This window comes from Pongo pygmaeus, chromosome 2 (assembly GCF_028885625.2).
Source record: "Pongo pygmaeus isolate AG05252 chromosome 2, NHGRI_mPonPyg2-v2.0_pri, whole genome shotgun sequence".
Lineage (NCBI taxonomy): Eukaryota > Metazoa > Chordata > Mammalia > Primates > Hominidae > Pongo > Pongo pygmaeus.
The window spans coordinates 157,808,720-157,827,820 of NC_085930.1; the positions used below are offsets into that span (position 1 = coordinate 157,808,720).

Sequence of the window (19,101 nt, forward strand, 5' to 3'; positions counted from 1 at the left end):
GTAACATCAGGTCACAGGGATAATTTTAACGGCTCACATAAGCAGTATTATTGCTGGCTTGTATTCAAACTATGTCTTGTGATCTGGACGACCCTTTTGAGATTCTATCAAGTTAAAATTAGAACATTTATTTTAAGAGATGTATGCAAGCTGAGACAAATCCCCATTACTGGGTCAGAATGAATGGCTCTCAGTAATTTAGAGACAATTGTGACATGTACCCAACCTTTTTTTTAAATTCCTGGCTGGTAGTTTAGTGGTAAGTCAGGGAGTGAGTCAGTGAATCTTATGGTTATCCTTACTCTGGGTTGAGGTCAATTCAACGCTATCTTCTGACATCAACATTTCCCCTTCTTAAATTCATTGGTGAAGTATTTTGCTTTTATTTATTTCTTTTATTTAGTTTAGTTTAGTTTTGTTTTGTTTTTGGAGACACAGTCTTGCTCTGTCGCCCAGGCTGGAATGCAGTGGTGTGATCTTGGTTCACTGCAACCTCCACCTCCTCCCGGGTTCAAGTAATTCTCCTGCCTCAGCCTCCCAAGTAGCTGGGACTACAGGCACACGCCGCCATGCCCAGCTAGTTTTTTTTTTTTGTATTTTAGTAGAGACAGGGTTTCACTGTGTTGCCCACGCTGGTCTCGCTCTCCTGAACTCAGGCAATCCTCCCGCCTCAGCCTCCCAAAGTGCTAGGATTACAGGCGTGAGCCACCACGCCCAGCCTCTATTTTGCTTTTAGCCATGCAATGTAAATTCTGACTAAGAACTGCTTGTTGCATTTGGTGGGAGAGAGAAAACACTAGAAAAATATCCTGGGTTAGCCTTTTAAGTGTTCCCCTAAATTTGCATTTAGGTTAACTTAAGAAGTAGTTTCTCCTTTTACTTATGACGTTTGCCCTTACTTCATTTTGGTATGGTAATTCTCGATTTTCCTAAATGACTAAAGGGTAAATTGATTATGATAGAAAATGATCTTTTAAAGACTAAAGGGTAAATTGATTATGATAGAAAATGATCTTTTAAAGACATTTCTCAGAGAACATAATTGAGACATAAAAATAATTACTTGAAATTAATATCTAGATTGAAACTCTAGGTATGAAAACAGACTAGTGTTCAAGACCTGTTGCTCATTCTTTTTGTGTATGATGTGTCTTACGAAAGCTTATAGAGCAAGCCCTTCAGGTTCCTTTGCTGTGTAAATAACTGTTTAGTTGTACAGTTAGAGCATAATGGGAGTTAAAAGGACTCCTAAACCTTCATATAAGGTGGCCATTGTTGGGTCCAGGCAAAGATGCCTCATATCAAGCCAAGTGCTGCCCTAGATGAGTTCTAGGAACATACTTGTGATATGACTGCCTTACACAAAGTTGCAAAATCTGGCTTCACTTCTCTCTCACCCTCCTATCGAAGCCCCATTTTCCCCCCACTTAACAGCTGCCTTATTTCTCACTTTTCTGCCCTCTTCCCACCCTCAAAGGGCTCTTGGGCTGGTCCAAACCTTCCATGTTCAGTGACTCATCCAGGCCTGCTCTTCGCATAAAAAGCTGGTCCTCTAAAACCTCCGACCACTCACTACCATTATCCATTTCCATAGATATTAGGTGTGTAACAGTTTGATTAAAGTAGTGTCAGGCCAGGCACGTAATGTCAGGCCCACACCTGTAATCCCAGCACTTTGGGAGGCAGAGGCAGGTGGATTGCTTGAGCTCAGGGGTTCAAGAACAGCCTGGGCAACATGGTGAAACCTCGTCTCTACAAAAAATAAAAATAAAATAAAAATACAAAAACTAGCCAGGCATAGTGGCCTGTGCCTGTAGTCCCAGCTACTTGGGAGGCTGAGGTGGGAGAATTGCTTGCACTTCAGAGGTTGAAGTGTAGTGAGCCGAGATTGCACCACTAGACTCCAGCCTGAGTGAGAGAGTGAGACACTGTCTAAAAAAAAAAAAAAAAAAAAAAAAAAAGAGAGAGAGAGAAAGTAATGTGAATCCTAATGCATCTAAAAGCATTTCCATTCCTTACTGGACAGAAACAGGGCGGAGCATACCTATGATATCTGAATCCTTTGCGTGATTTCTGTATGCCCCAGAATCTTTCTTACCTCCTCGCTCATGCTTCTCTGTGCCTTCACACTTCTGAGTCTGTTTCAAGTTTGCCACTCAGTAAACTGGCCCCAACTAATTTTTAAAGAAACCTACTTACATCCTAACACTTTGTGATTTGTTTCATTGCAATGTGGGTAGCTGTTGGGAGGCTACATCACTGTGCAGTACTGCCCTCCACAGTCCTGCTCACCTCTCCTGTCTCTCCCCACTCACCCGGTGTTGCTGGCACCCAAGGGATTTCTTGCCTTAGGACAGAAAAAGCAGTCTCACCCACATTTAGGACCCCTTAAGATCCCAGTTTCTACTTTAAACAGTCTTACCAAGGGATTTCTTAAAATGAAAATTGCCCTGTCTATGAAAGGACTATCCAGCGGATACAGTTTTTCACTTTGTCAGGGTAGAATAGGTAAAGAAGGTAATTTGAGGAAGGAAGATCCTTCCCCTGACCACAGGGAGTAACAGATTTAGAATTAAAGAGATACTCAGAGACAGGGATTCATGAAGATAGAGATCAGTGCCTGAGTCACAGTGAAATGCAGGGTGTGGATTGTTTCCAACTGGTGTTCTTGTTGACATTCAAGAGGAAGGCCATAGGCCATATGGAGAGGTATTTAACCAGCATGGAGCTGGTATCCAGGAGGGCTGCAGAGGCCTCTTGAACCAGTCGTGTGGCGGTCCAGAGCTATGCTGGGTTACAGACAGAGCCAGAGGTTCAGGTGTATATTCTTGCCTACAGCAGAGGGCAGTCTGTGTGCAGGTGGATTGGACCATTGTGCCCTTCCTCTGCATGAGCTCTGACACCCAAATCCAGAGACAGGAGCTGGGGAGGTCCTTAGACAATGTCCAGCACAGTCTACTTGTGGGTCACCTGCTGATCTTAAGCACCACCCATTTCTTGTTGTTCTTCCATTTTTTCCTTAACCTCTGTTGCAAACTGCATCCTTCTGAAAAGTCTTTCTTCAGTCTTCTTGAATGCTAAGTTGCTTACTTCGTAACATACTTTCCTGTTGGTTACTTTCGTTGCTGGGACCTTAACTATACTTGGGGGATTGCCAGGATGCTTAGGCATACCTTTTTCACTTTCAAATTAATTGTCCATATGGACAAATTAATTTGTCCATAAATTAACAAACGTCACTCTCAGACAATACCCTTATAATTCTGGGAATGTCTTATAATAGCAGCCTAGTCATGGCTAAGAGCCTTGGCTGTGCAGCCAGACTGCCTGGATGGAATCCCAGCCTTGTCACTCACCAGCCGTGGGATCCTGGACAAGTTATTTAACTTCTTCATGCCTTGGTTTCCTCACATTGTCATTGTGGAGATTAACTGAGTAAACGAAGCAAACACTAACCAATGCCTGCGACATATGAATACTTCATATTCTTATTATGAGCTCTTATTATTACTACTGCTTAGTCATTAGTGAACTGTCAAGAGAGCAGGTTAGAAAAGAACAGTTTACAGTATATTCATGTTTTAACTTATTTTAATTAGTATTACTATCATGTTATGACTATGTATGACATTTATATTAAGTCTAGGCAAATCATGGGCGGAAGCTTAGCAGTCAGTTAAAACAAGAGGATCAAACAGTTAATAACAAGAGGATCTAAGTAGGTGCTGTGGCTCCAGGCAGGGAAGTTGAGTCAGGAGGGGTGGATGTCCGAGGAGGTGGAAGGAATATCTCATTCTTATGTGCTCTGTTTCGGTTTTAGGCTTACGCGTTTGTATTGCTGGGATGGGGCAGTGCCTTCCCTCCACTCTGCAACACAGGTGTTAGATCTCTGTGATGGGTTCCCCCATCCTCATTACAACATTTGTTGAAGGCACTCATCTGACTCTTTCCCATGCATTGTCCCTGCCCCCACTTCCTGCACAAAACCACCTCTGAAAATCCCACCTGCATTCATGACTTTGGAATTTCAGTAGCCCTTAATGTCAGTACTGCCCTGATAGCCCTAACTTGTCACCTTGCTTATTTTTATGTAGATGACCCATCTTCCTCTTTGAACAAAAGCCTTTTGGGGCCACACACTGAGCATAGTGCCATATGCATAACAGTTGCTTATTTAATCGATAGCTTTATCTGTGCACAAATTTGGGCATTATGATTTTTATCCTTTTAAGGATTAAATAGAGCAAGAGTGTTCTGTGTGTTACATATACTATTTGTATAAAATAAAGAGTAAGCTTGGGGATATCAAATATCCTCTTCATTTATCAGAAGAAACAAACTGTGAAATGATCAATTAACCTTAAGACGAAGGAGCTTTACAAATAGGCTGTATTTTTCTTGCATGCTTTTTGGAGCAGCAGCAGCATGGTAGGATGGTAAGTGTTTATGCCTTAGAGGTAAAACCATGTCAAACCCCATCTCTGCCACTTAATAGTTGTGTGACCTTGGGCATCTCACTTCAGTCTCTCACAGCCTCAGTTAACACATTAGTAAAATTTACCTTGTAGAAATATTATTATTCCCCATCATGTCAAAGAATTTGGTCTCCTAATATAGTAAACTCTGATAGCTTTTTAACTGGTTCCTAACTTTTTTTTTTTTTAATAAACTTTGGGGGATAAGAAAGGTTACAAGAGTTTGTATTATTTTGAACAGTATATCATGCTCAAGTATCTTGGTTGCCTGTAATATAAATCTACTGAAATCTAACACTTGAGCCCAGTACCTGAGGTTCTGTCCCATTTTACTTTTCTTTCCCTACTCAAAGCTTCCTCTCTGGCTCTAACAGAGGATACCTGGTCTAGCACACAGGTGCTCACCTGATACCTGCCATTGCCTGTCTGGAATTCCCTACATTATCATCAGCTACCCAGATCACATCTGCTGTATAAGCTTGAAGTCACATCCAACTATCTTAGCACCTCTGCTCCCATTGAAGCTGGATAGTGCCCTTCCTGCTGTGAATTCCTGAGCACCCACTGTTCCTATTTTTGCTTTGATACTTGTTACATTCACGTTTGTTTTTTGTTTTTATATACATAGATTTCCTGCCAGCTAGAACAGGACTACACTTTACTCCTACTCTTTTGAAGATATTCTTTATTGTGAAATGGAGCATATGTACAAAAGAATACATATTTAAAAATGTGCATTGTTTAAAAATACCACCCAAGTTAAGACATAGAACACAACCAGTGCCTTAGAACCTCTTTTTGTCCCTTCCCAATCAGAGCTTCACCTTTCCCCCAGAGGTAACCAGCATCGTGAAATTTATATTGATTATAGTTTTCTGATCTTTAAACAGTACCTTTTTTCTTGTTTTGCCTTTTTTTTTTTTTTTTTTTTTTTTTGAGATGGAGTCTCACTCTGTCACCAGGCTGGAGTGCAGTGGCGCAATCTCAGCTCACTGCAACCTCTGACTCCCTGGTTCAGGGGATTCTCCTGCCTCAGCCTCCTGAGTAGCTGTGATTACAGGCACACGCCACCATACCCAGCTAATTTTTGTATTATTAGTAGAGACAGGGTTTCACCATGTTGGCCAGGATGGTCTCCATCTCCTGACCTCGTGATTTGCCTGCCTCGGCCTCCCAAAGTGCTGGGATGACAGGCGTGAGCCACTGTACCCGGCCTGTTTTGCCTTTATGTAAGTGGAATCATATATATGTAATTATTTGACCCATTGCTTTTTTCAACAGAAATGTTTTAAAAATTCATCTTTTTGCTGCATCATGTGTATAGCTATAGTTCATTCATTTTAGATTGTATTCCATGCTGTGAATATAGCAGAACTTTTCCTTTATAAAAGATGGCTATATAACTATAAAATCTCAGTCATATTCAACAATAAGCAAATATTTCTTACATATATGTTGGTGGGTTGGCTAGGACAGCTCTGATGATCTCAGCAGGGTGTGGAGCTAGGCTACAGGTTTGGTCCAGATCTGTTCCATGTTTCTTTTTTCTGGAAACAGCAAGCACCCAGGGCATATTCTGCTGGCAGAAGTTGTAACTTCTCAGAGGGTGAACAGAAATAAGCAATGCTTCTGTAAGGCACACTGTCACTTCTGCTCATATTGCATTAGTCAAGTCAAGCCATAGGACATGTCCAACATCAGGTGGGAAAGTGCCCTCCCCCTGAGGAGGCTGGGAGTAATGTATACTTGCTGAGCAAAAATCTAATACAGACATTTGGGTTGTTTCCAGTTTTTGACTATTTCAAATAGTGGTGGTGCTGCTGTGAACATTTTGATTATATCTCTTGTTGCACATACACAAGCGTTTCTTTAGGGTATATGCTTAGGAGCTGAGCTGCTGGATTGTACAGCATGAGCATTTTTAACTTTACTAGGTAATACCAAATACTTTCTAAGTGGTGTGCCTGTTCTGTCCACAATGGATTGGTGCTTCAGTGTTGCACTGAACCAATGCTACATTTACATTTTTTGTATGTATTTAACACACAACTGAATAAGTACTTTTAAAAGCATCTGTCTCACAGTGTCACAGTGAACTCAGTTTGATTTTGAACCCTTACTGCAGGATGGAAAGTACACTGTTAAAGCCACAGAATAGGGAGGCCAAGGCAGGAGAAATCACTTCAGGGCCAGGAGTTCAAGACCAGGCTGGACAACATAGCAAGACCCTGGCTCTACAAAAAAATATTAAACATTAGCTAGGCATGGTGGCCTGTGCTACTCAGGAGGCTAAGGGTGGGAAGTTAGAGGCTGTAGTGAACTGTCATGCTACTGCACTCCAGCCTGGGTGACAGAGTGAGACACTGTCTCTTAAAAAAAAAAGCTATAGAAAAGTGCTGCTAAGTGCTGCTTATCTTTTTGTCAGTACTCAGAATCTACTAACTGTTGTTTCAACTTGTGTTCACTTGGCAGGTTTGGTGCAAGTGCCAAAGTTGTGCATTTCCTGGGACGAGTCAAACCATGGAATTATACTTACGATCCCAAAACAAAAAACATCAAAAGTGAGGCCCATGATCCCAACATGACTCATCCAGAGTTTCTCATCCTGTGGTGGAATATCTTTACCACCAACGTTTTACCTCTGCTTCAACAATTTGGCCTTGTCAAAGACACCTGCTCATATGTAAATGTGGTAGGTTCTGTTTCTTTTCTTCAGATCATTTAATGCTGCTTTTTAAAAAACTTGTTGTATCAATAGAGATGTGGAATATTTAACAGCATTTTAAACAAAGAGATAAATAAAATTTTGTGGAAAGAAAACAATAACTATCTTAGAGGGGAGAAACATTACCAGCAAGAAGTAGCAGAAATAAACTGTGTGGCAGATTTCTTTGGATCCGAGAACATAGTTATTTAGAATTTTCTGTATATACCCGTATATTTTAACTCTAGAATTCTTAGCCCATTCTCCTCTGAAAAGATTTTGAGATTATTCCTAAAGTAGTGATCTATGAAAACAACACCCCATTGAATGTTTTAGGAACTGCAAACATTTAGATGTATCTACTTTATATTTGCCATCTGCTTAGAAGAATGTGTTTTCAGTGAAAATCACAATATGAACATACAGTAAATACTTTTATAGGATTGTTTTTATTTCCTATGTTTGTACTCCTATGATTACTATAGGATCTTGAAAAAGAAGTATCTTTGTAGGAGGGAGATGACATGATAACATTTATAACAACCCTCTTTAGCATCTTTTCTGACTTTAAAGGTCTTCTCTGAGGTTTGTTCTTATGAAAGAATTGGAAGAGGATGAGGAATGAAACTGTTACATATTCAGATATAAATAAGAGAACAGAATGGTGGTGAATTATAATCAGATAATCAGCTAATCACCTGGCTATGAGATTATAATATTATAAGAGATTATTCTCTTTTCTGTGGTATAGATTTTAGCCATTTCACTTACTAGCATTTACTGATATAGAAAGGAGAAAGGGAGAAAAACTAACACTTGCATTCTTACTCCAAGTTCTTTATATGGATCATGACGTAATATTTGTACAGCAGTGGTCCCCAAGCTTTTTGGCACTAGACACTGGTTTTGTGGAAGACAATTTGTCCATGGACCAGTATGGGGGATGGTTTCGGGATAAAACTGTTCCACCTCAGATCATCAGGCATTAGATTTTCATAAGGAGCACACAACCTAGATCCTTTGCATGCACAGTTCACAATAGAGTTCACGCTTCTATGAGAATCTAACCACCCCTGATCTGACAAGAGGCAGAGCTCAGGTGGTAATTCTTGCTCGCCCGCCACTCACCTCGTGCTGTGCAGCCTGGTTCCTAACAGGCCATGGACCACGGCTGGTCCATGGCCTGGGGGTTGGGGACCCCTGTCATACAGTACTTGAAACCCACATAGTAAATGCTTAATGAAAGTTAGCTATTCTTATTTAACCCTTAAAACCACTATATTAAGTACTATTAGTAAGTATTGTTAAGTATATTAAGTATTATATCTCCTTTTATAGGTAAATTAACTAAGGCTTAAAGAAGTTATATAACTTGTCTTAGTTATGTAACAGACTAGTCAAGTAGCAGAATGGGCTTCAAACCCAGGTCTGAAGAGACTTACCCTTATGAAAATTTGAGATGGACTATGCTTAAAAGTAGCCATCTACAGCCCAGAATTAAGATAATACCTTTTATGGCAGGTGAAGGGAGAGTTATACTTTAAATGCGAAACTATTTTAAGTTATGTCCAGTATACTTAGCTTGACCTCAGGGGCCTCCCTTTTAGGGTATAAATTCACAGCCCCCATATTGTGAACAGAGAGGACTCTGGAAAGAGTCCTCTGTATCATTACTGTTGCCAAGTGCAAGGCAAGGGCAGGACTAATCCAAATGGACGGACTTCCTTATGTTGCCTCAGCTATAGTGCAGTCCTATATCCAAACATCTTAAAGTTCCACTGTATTTAAATACATACCTATATGCTTACATATATACGGTAACGAAAACAAGTAGTCAAAACAATTTTTCCACCATTTTCTCTGTTAAAAGCAATACTTGTTTGTATTCATTTACCTTCCTTTTTCTCTGCTAAGATTTCCAATACCTTTGCACCTTAGTACTTTTTGAAGGATAGCATTGGTACATGTGAAGTTGATCACCCATCTATATGTAATGAGAATCAAATTTAATGTAGACTAGGTCTGCTCTGTTTCTTGCACATTTACCCTGTTCCTTCTGCAATATAAGGGCTGAGAATTATGAAACAAGGAAAGGTGAAGATGGGAATTGAAAGTTGTTCAAAACTAAGCAAATTAACAGAAGCTACAAGAACAGATGCTACTTGGTAATCCAAATGAAGCTTGAACAAGCAGAGAAGTTTGGTACCTAGTCTCAAACCAGTTTAACTTTCCTTCTTATAGTGTGATAACTGAGTATGTGTTGCGGCTCTCTAGTTAGATTCTTTCTGAAATGTAGCCTGTTGGGGTATCATTTTGTTTAAGTTCTCAACCTTTCAGAGCCCACACAGATTGAGAATTTATCTTGAGACTTGTGTTCCCTTGCCCATCCATCTTACACTTTCTAATGAACTGTTTGCAGCTTTCAGACTTGGTCTATACACTGGCTTTCTCTTGTGGCTTCTGTAGAAAGGTATGCAGAACTTAAACATTAACCCTAATTACTTTGTTCTCCCAATGTTTTCACTGAGTCAAGAAGTCTTCATTTCGTTAGGAAAAAATCATATAATCTTTATATTTTTGTGTCTTTTTTGTTTGTTTCATGTAATACTTTTCAGTTTTTGCTACTTTGCATGATGATTCATCCTGGGTTTTCTGTCTTCAGTTTATTGCATTCTTTAAAACAGTTTGATTTTCAGCTCTCATAGACTCAATTATGCTTTCCTTTCTAGGAAGATGTCTCAGGAGCCATATCACATCTGTCCCTTGGGGAGATCCCAGCTATGGCACAGCCGTTTGTATCCTCGGAAGAACGGAAGGAGCGATGGGAACAGGGCCAGGCTGATTATATGGGAGCAGATTCCTTTGACAACATCAAGAGGAAACTTGACACTTACCTCCAGTAGAAACACTGCATTTTTCTGTGAACACATCCACTTCACAAGCCTTGTTTCTGATACTTAGTATCTAGAGCTGGGTTGAGAAAAGTCTGTTATGAGAAAAGTCTGTTACAGTTGCTAGAGGTTTTCATTAAAACTTATCAGATGAGAGGCTTTTTTAGGATAAGAGGTGAGAACTGGGCAAAACTTGTGAAGCAGCAATTCTGTTATATGGACAGTGTTCTGCTGTTTAATCCTATTTAGCTTGTTTCAGAAATTCTCACTTTTGTTGACTGCCAACATACAAATTAAGGGAAACTCAAGATATTAAGATGGCAGTATCAGTTCTTAAAATCTGCAGAGCCTGGTTCAAAATCAGTCACTCCCTTCAGAAGCAGACATGGCATCTGTTCCTTGCTTGCTTGTTGGTTGTGCCTACCTTTCACGAGACCTGAATTTTAGAATTGCCCAGTGCTGCCAGAGTGAGTGATTGTAATTCTGCTTTCAGGTAAAGACAGGCTGTCTTAGCACTGCTGAGTGATTCATAAACATATCAACCAATAGCATTAACCCATTTTATTTCCTGTTCTTAGTGTCTGAAGATGCTCACCAGTTTTCTATGTGCAGTAAGGCAGCATGCTAAAATGCTTTTGTTCAGTTCTGTATATTTGAAAATAGCAGTGTGTTCTCTGATGGTTACCTGCAGTGGCACCCTGTACAAAAAATAAAAGACTTATTGCTGTATCTTGGTTGTTTAATTAAGGAATCTCACCATACACCCTTGGACAAATCTATTAGGGAATTTTTCATAATTTTTGGAATTTGTCATAGTTTTAAAAAAGTGTAAAGCTTGACATTGGGATATATGCTTTAAAAACTGGTATCTATGATTTCAATCTAATTGTTTTTCTGTGATGGTGATGGATCTGACAGATCAGAACAAACTGAGATCAAACTTATATAGTGTCATCCACACTACACCTCCCTATTAAGTGGGTATTTAGCTATTTAGAATATTTTAACCTTAAAGTCATTCCTAACTCAGAATCAGTACTGGGTCCAGTCCCTACTAGTGTTTTATCTATGATTTAAAATGATAGAATGGAAAAGCATATTTATTAAATTTATAGATCATTCTAGGTTGTAAGAGATGGCAAGCTAAAGAAGGGTAGGTTCCAAGATGACCTTTTAGAACTAAAATGAGTGGTCAGAAATGATTCTATGGAAGAAAACAGGACAGTTAACCATGACAGGAAGAAACTTTATAGAGGTTTGATTGGGCAAAAGCTGCATAGCTTTTGTGACTTAGCCTTCAAGGTCACCCTCCTTATTCATATTGATGTGAATTAATATACAAGCATATAGACAGCTTAAGTCAAGAATGGTTGGGGCCACCTTGAAGGCTGTTACCATAGGAGCTCAATAAGAACCTGAGGATTTACCTAGAATTATAAAATATTAAAAGATAAATGACTTCTGAAACTAGCTATTTGGACTGGTGAAGAATGAGTCGCTATTGATCTTCAAGTACAATGAAGCATTTACTGAAGATTTATTTAAGTGCCTCCATGTGTCAGATGCTGTGGTACAAAGACTTCTCAAAATAATTTTAGCTAGTCAGAGGTCTTTCTGGCTTCTGAGTCCCTGGTTAAGATTAACAGAAACACAGTCTTCAGATATAAAATGTCTTATTTTTGTGGCCATTCAGTATGCATTCAACGTTAATTTTTTCTATTTACTACCGTTCATTCTCTATTTTTTACACAATAGCATAACAAAGCTCTAAGGTGGAAAAGCTGACATAGTTTTAAATTTTTTTTTTTTTTTTTTTTGAGGCAGTGTCTTGCTCTGTCACCAGGCTGGAGTGTAGTGGCGTAGTCTCGGCTCACTGCAACCTCCGCCTCCTGGATTCAAGAGATTCTCCTACCTCAGCCTCCTGAGTAGCTGGGACTACAGGCACGCACCACCACGCCCAGCTAATTAATTTTTGTATTTTTAGTAGAGACAGGGTTTCACCATGTTGCCAGGATGGTCTCAATCTCTTGACCTCGTGATCCACCAGCCTTGGCCTCCCAAAGTGCTGGGATTACAGCGTGAGCCACTGAGCCCAGCTAATTTTTAAATTTCAAATAAGTATTTAGTGAAGGCTATTAACTTTTGGAATCAGAAAGAATGACAAGCTTACCATAAGACATAGCATATAATACTATCAAGTTATTTGGCTAGAAAATCACTGAACTAAACATTCTTTTCCTTCTATGATCTATGTCTTAAGGTGAAGTATTAACTTTTCCATGTAAAGCTATACAAATATTGGAAAATCTTTTCTAGGGAGTCCAGAATACTAAGGGTTACTTAGTAAAATGTATAAAAAGGCAACAGTAACTCAAATTACAAGATTTATATTTGCAGAGGTGATCCATATATACTTATCCCCTTGCAGTGGTAGGTATGACCTTTGGTTGTAAGACAAACTTGCCCACAACAGAGGTCAAATCCATGCCTTTGGAGATTAGCTCCATGGTGGATGGAGCTATGGTTTATGCATAAAGTAAATGTTTACCTTAATTCTTATACCCATATTGTCCTGCTGTATAACACATTTTGCAGATATTTTGAAGTTAATGTGTTAAAAACTTGAGGTTAAACATTTGAGTTCTTGTTAAGAGCCAAACATCAAATGTGCCCTTATATTTTTAATGAATCTCATCCAAATGCTAATGCATACACCTTGACAAGTAGTATAAATAAATAAAACAAGAAAAAAATACAGCAATGTCTTTGCCATTCCCCAAAACAAAGCACACACTGCCGAAGATAATTTCATTAGGACTCACTGGTAACAAACTACATATGGTTAGTTTCTATTTCCAATTCTAGAGCTGTAATTTTAAGGACAAAATGTACGATGATTAAGAGTGCTATCTGTGTATATATAGGTATTATCACAACTCCTTTTCTTCCAGATGAGGAAATTAATTGGGACCAATGTTTTTAGATAAAGGCATTTTAAATAAGCACTCGATTTCTGAACAAGAATTTCAACCAGTTAAATTGAGCAAAATAAAGGTAGGATATGAGTACATTATTCTGTTACAGTAATCTTCATGTACTCAAAAAAAGTAACACTTGCATAGAAATGTCACAATTAATGAAGGATTTTATCTGAAGATAAAGTCAAAATTATGGCACCAAGGAAGGTAATAAACATTTGAAATTTTTATTGATTTTTAAATTTAAAATCCAGTTTTAACCACAAAATTGTTTGAATCACAAGTGGTAATACAATGTCTTCAATATTTTTCTAAAGTTATTTTTCTATATAATAATAAGACAACAGCATAGCATATAGGAAGTTTTCATTCCAGTGGCTTTTTTATATATTTATCCTTCTTAGGAAGGACAAATTAAATTTTTTAAGTTAAACTTTTAAAATTTAACAACATCTAACGGAACTGTACAAAACAAAAAGACATTTTTTAAACAACTTGCCAAACTTATGAGTGTGTTTTAAAAACAACTTTGTAAATGTCTGGGCAAAGAAGCAAGCTGTCCTCCCTTTCCCTTCATAGTGAGTTTGTAAGGCTTTGTCTTTGTAAGCAGGAAGAATAGATTGTGTTGTTTTTTGCCAAAAACTGTTTATACTTAATCTCACTGAAGTATTGCTATATGGAGAACCCATACTCTGATCAACTTGATTTTTTGTGTGTAATGCTTGATCTACCAGGTAACTTCCCTACTGCTCCTAATGCTAGTGGGCTAATCCCACATTATTATTCCACTATCATCCCTGCAGAACGGTCTTGGTTTTGATGATAATCCGCCCTTTCCTTACCTGCTACCTCCTCAAAAAGGGACCAGAAAGATTCTAGCTAATTCACTGTTCCCTTTGAGCAAGAAAACAGGGCACAGGGAGAAAAGGACTTAGCTGGTGAGAGATTTGGCATATACCTTCAATGTGTGCCCTATAACACAGCATTGTCTCCGATCTCATCTATCAAATGACTTCCAACACTCTAAGTCTCAGGTATTCTTAAATCTGTATCATCAGACATGAAGCTTCTCTTGTTAGAGTAATTAATCTTTCTTTGGATTAAAGTTTCTCTTTGAAATAAAACCACCTACCTAATCTGACTGCTAAATTTCTAGCTTCTTTGTTTTAAATATGCTCAGGAGTCAACCCAAATTCTGCAGCAAATAAATTTGCTTATTAACAAAAAAGAAAAAAAGAAAAGAAAAAAGATGACCAATTCTATAGATAGCTGTAAGGATGAATTACTCAAGTTCAAAATCAAATTCTGATTCTAAACACATAACAATTGTTTACATTCAGGATTAAGATGTCTTTAAGAGTTGAAACGACTTTGGAGATCATCCAGCCCAACTTCCATCCAGATATCACGCCTCTCACATATAGTAGTCTTCTGAATTATAAAAATTTATAAAGTTACTTCCAAAAAAAGCTACATAAATAAAAATTATCTGTTTATAGAAATATCTATTTAGCAGTTCCATAATTTAAAATATACAAATCAAATTGGGTAGGATTGGTTTGCCTCTCACTCCCACAGACTATATTTACACCTTAGACACAGCAAGTTACATTTAAACAATGAGTGTAGTACTACTTAACTAAAATGGAAAAAATAGTACTCAACATAATCCCTAATTTTTTCATGAACATAAAACTTCAAGTCACTTATGTGAACTATATCTCAATGTAGCTGTAGGAAAAATAAAAACCTGTGCTAACCTGGACTTTGGTCTCATTTAAGATTTGGTTCTGGAATGCAAATACCGTTTTTGAAAGCCCAATAAAATTAATTCTTGTATAGTCTGTATACATTGTTTACAAGGACTACAAGCACTGCATCACAAATTGGAGGCTTTGGTAAATAACTAAGTGTCCAACGTAGAAAATAACTATGGTCAAAAGTATAAAAGGTCTGACCTTATTTGAAATACGAAAAAGGAGTACTTGGAAGATACATGAAAATACTCAGCATAGATACTATGAAAAGCTGAATATAACAAAGTAACCTTTTTTCTCAAATTATTTCAGGCCACAGTATATAACAGAACTTATTGCTATTTGAAGTTTCATTAAAAATAGGTTCGTATATAGAAGAAATAAAATTGTGTCAGTAATACTGCTTCACTAATACAAAATATGCCCCTTTTAGAAGACATGTTCTCTAGATCTCATTTCTAAAACTGTATTTTTCTCATTTCTAAAACTGAAGTATCCAATCAAACTGACCTTACTAAAATCCCACAAATTATAAATCAATTAATGTTCTGATTTCATTAATTTTGGCTTGTTTCATTTCATCAGCATTTGGTTTTTTAGTTCCAAAGGCTCCTGCTGCAAGTTCTCTCTTTTTGTTTTGTATTTTCAGCATATTTTCTTCAACAGAGTCCTTTACAATGAACTTTAAAAAGAAAAAAAAAGTTAAATTAAGTAGTTTTTAAGGCATAGTATTTCAAATCTTTATTAAAAAAACTAAATGAAAGATTTGCCTCATGGCAAAAACCGCAATTACTTTTGCACCAAACTATAATAACTATTTAATAGAACTGAGCTTTGCTTTCCTCACCCAATATGGTTTTCTTATATACAGAATATGGCTGTACAAATAGAAGTTACAGATCACAAGATAGGCAAAGCAATAAAGAAAAAAAAGCAAACTATATAAGCAACTCTGGCAAAATGACTTCAGCATTGTATTAAAAAGGCCATTCCGACCGGGCATGGTGGCTCACGCCTGTAATTCCAGCACTTTGGGAGGCCGAGGTGGGCAGATCACGAGGTCAGGAGATCGAGACCATCCTGGCTAACACGGTGAAACCCCATCTCTACTAAAAAATAGAAAAAATTAGCCAGGCATGGTGGCGGGCGCCTGTTGTCCCAGTTACTCGGGAGGCTGAGGCAGGAGAATGGTGTGAACCTGGGAGGTGGAGCTTGCAGTGAGCCGAGATTGCGCCACTGCACTCCAGCCTGGGTGACAGAGCGAGACTCCGTTTCAAAAAAAAAGGCCATTCCCAGAAATTCAAGAATGAATCTTTAGTATAATTCACAACACTAACAAAGAGAAAAATAAAACGTGATCATCTCATTCCTGATAAAAACTTGATTTTAAAATACCCTAACTGGGAATGAATGTCTCAACCTTACATATTTAATGTGAAACAATAAAAGTATTCTCAACAAAACAGAAACAAGTCAAGAATGGTCACTATCTGCTACTATTTAATATTGTTTAAAAAGACTCAATTACTGCAATAACTGAAGCTATATAATAAAATTTTACTGAAATACATATAAGATCTACATAAATGGAGAAGAGATACTATGTTCCTGTATGGAAACATTCCTTATTTATAAAGAAAGATAGTTCTCGAAAGTAATAATAAATTCAATAAATCTCAAACAAGATATCTTAAATGGGATTTTATAACCAAAACCTAAAGTTCAATTCAAGAGTAATAATAATAACCACCAATACAATTTTCAAAAAGGGTAATCAGAACATTTTACCCTATCAGGTATCAAAACTTACTTTAGGAAACCATAGTTGTTATAAGAGTAATACTGCCCTAAGAAAAGGAAAAGAGATCAATGGAACAGAATAGTCTAGAAAAAGACCCAAGTAATATATATAAATTAGTTTATGATGAAAGTGACATTTCATACTAGTTAGTAGGGAAAGAGTTGGAATTTTCAAAGAAAAAAAATGATGTGACAGAACAAATCGTTCTTCATCTGATAAAAGAATAAGCTTAGACTCATGTCACAAATCATAAAACAAAAAATAAAATCTTCCAAAAGAACCAGAATACAGAATAGTTGAAAAAATGTGAAAATAAAGCCTTCTGTCCTAGGTAAGACCTTAAAACCTAGAACGTATAAAAAAGGCTGACGTTTTAAATCATAAAAATTTTAAAGCTTTTTCATGACCAAAAAAATGCAGTTTAAACACAAGGAAGAGTATGGGATAAACCATTTTCAACATACATAAACAAAAGATTTAAAGTCAGACTGTATCAGGGAGTCCTTTATACTATAAAACTATTTGTACCATAACTATGGGAACTGGACAGAAGATACAAATAATTCACAGAAAAAATGTTAATAAACAAGATATGTGAAATATACTCAAGTTTTTAGGTAAATGCAAATTAGAACAGCACTTTTTTGGCCACAGAAGCATAAATTAACAATTTTCATATAAATCCTATTTTGAAACCAACTCGATAGTTAATAAAAATTCTAAATCCAGAATTCTAGTTTTCTTAACTTATCCCAAAGAATTACTTGCATCTATGTGAAAAGATTTATATATAATAATGCTCATTATGGCACTGTTTTTATTAGCAAAAAACTTCTATATGGTTTTGTAGAGTAGTCAAATTCAGAGAAAGAAAGTAGAATGGTAGTTGCCAGGGGCTGGGGGGAGAGGAATGGGAAGTTATTATTTAATGGATACACAGTTTCAGTTTAAGATGATGAAAAAGTTCTGGAGATGGATGATTGTGATGGCTGTTGCACAACAACATGAATGTAGTTAATGCATCTAAACTGTATACTTCAAAATGGTAAATTTTGTATTTTACCACTATTTAAAAAAATGTGTTCATCTAAATGTACTTATGAGGTGGTCTCCAATGTATAGTTTTAAGGAAACGAATATGTTGTAGAATAAAGTATAATTCCATTTATCTTTAAAAGAATGTTTTTAAGGAGATGTACACATAACTATAAATGTAGGTGCAGAGAAAGGCCCCTTAAACAGCATATATTAAATTATTGATGAAGGAGGAAAAGGTGACTTACATTTTGCTCTGCATAATTACACTCAATCATTATAATAATATATTCATGCATTACTTGCTTAATTGTAAAAACTGTATCAACCTAGTCTTAAAATAGTTTGTTTAAAAACTCACTTTTGTGATGATAACTTCTTGCTTCTGGCCAAGTCTATGGCATCTGTCAAAGCACTGATCTTCAGCAGCAGGATTCCAGGCCTAACAAGAACATGGACGAGTTGCTTTATTACTGCCCTGATCTTTGAGTGTTTTGCATTTGTCCTTTCATTTCACTAGTATTCATTCATCTTTTTCTGACTGAAAGTTTTCTGCCTGAAGTCAGATACTAACATCACAAATACTCTGGGGGAAAAATCCACCCTCCCAATCACTATGATGATAGGCATCCTCCCCATACTACTACTTCTAATACCTAATACAGGCCCCGACATATGTATCAGCACCCAAAATAAGTATCTGTTGATTAATTTTTTTTTTTCATTTTTAAAAGAATCTATGTGTGCTTAACAGCAGAAAAAGGTTATATATCCTCTTAAATGACTTAATTTATATGAGAAAAGACACAATTCTTGGGCCTATTTATAAAAAAGTTTTCTCCCCCTTTTCTGGTTTTCTTTCACTTTCCTCTGTTCATAAAATAAAAGTATAAAAAAAAGGTTTCTCCTGGCTAACACAGTGAAACCCCGTCTCTACTAAAAATACAAAAAATTAGCCGGGCGAAGTGGTGGGCGCCTGTAGTCCCAGCTACTCAGGAGGCTGAGGCAGGAGAATGGCGTGAACCCCGGGGGGCGGAGCCTGCAGTGAGCCGAGATCGCGCCACTGCACTCCAGCCTGGGCGACAGCGAGACTCCGTCTCAAAAAAAAAAAAGGGTTTTAAGAGTCAGTAAATCCTAAAAATTATTTTTTTGTTGATGCAATTTTCTGTATCAGTATTTGAAGTTAGTTTGACTTTAAAGCTGAGCTAAAAAAGTACCATTAGCTAATTAACACAGACATGATCATGAGAACTGTTTTAAGCTAAAGAATAAAATGATGGGTCGGGCACGGTGGCTCACGCCTGTAATCCCAGCACTTTGGGAGGCCGAGGCAGGCAGATCACGAGTTCAGGAGATCGAGACCATCCTGGCTAACACGGTGAAACCCCGTCTCTACTAAAAATACAAAAAATTAGGCGGGCGTGGTGGCGGGCGCCTGTAGTCCCAGCTACTCGGGAGGC

General features: G+C 37.5%; 2 protein-coding genes across 11 annotated transcripts in view; one reads left to right on the forward strand and one right to left on the reverse strand.

Annotated features, from left to right (window-relative positions):
- Positions 1-10,799, forward strand: part of GYG1 (glycogenin 1) — a 36,552-nt gene extending 25,753 nt beyond the window's left edge. For all 3 annotated transcript variants that reach the window (XM_054479816.2, XM_063662331.1, XM_063662330.1), the window contains exons 6-7: positions 6,948-7,167; positions 9,909-10,799. In XM_054479816.2, the coding sequence (XP_054335791.1) occupies positions 6,948-7,167; positions 9,909-10,082 (394 nt within the window). In that variant the 3' untranslated portion in view covers positions 10,083-10,799. The remainder of the gene's footprint in view (positions 1-6,947; positions 7,168-9,908) is intronic.
- Positions 10,800-13,259: 2,460 nt separating this feature from the next.
- HLTF (helicase like transcription factor) overlaps positions 13,260-19,101 on the reverse strand; it is a 56,234-nt gene continuing 50,392 nt past the window's right edge. For 4 of the 8 annotated variants that reach the window (XM_054479812.2, XM_063662326.1, XM_054479814.2 and 1 more), the window contains exons 24-26: positions 18,003-18,083; positions 15,316-15,487; positions 13,260-14,479 (exon numbers count right to left, since the gene is read on the reverse strand). In XM_054479812.2, coding sequence (XP_054335787.1) covers positions 15,335-15,487; positions 18,003-18,083 — 234 coding nt within the window. In that variant the 3' untranslated portion in view covers positions 13,260-14,479; positions 15,316-15,334. Of the gene's footprint in view, positions 15,488-18,002; positions 18,084-19,101 lie in introns of all 8 variants that reach the window. The other 4 variants (XM_054479813.1, XM_063662327.1, XM_054479815.2 and 1 more) reach the window with 1 other exon arrangement.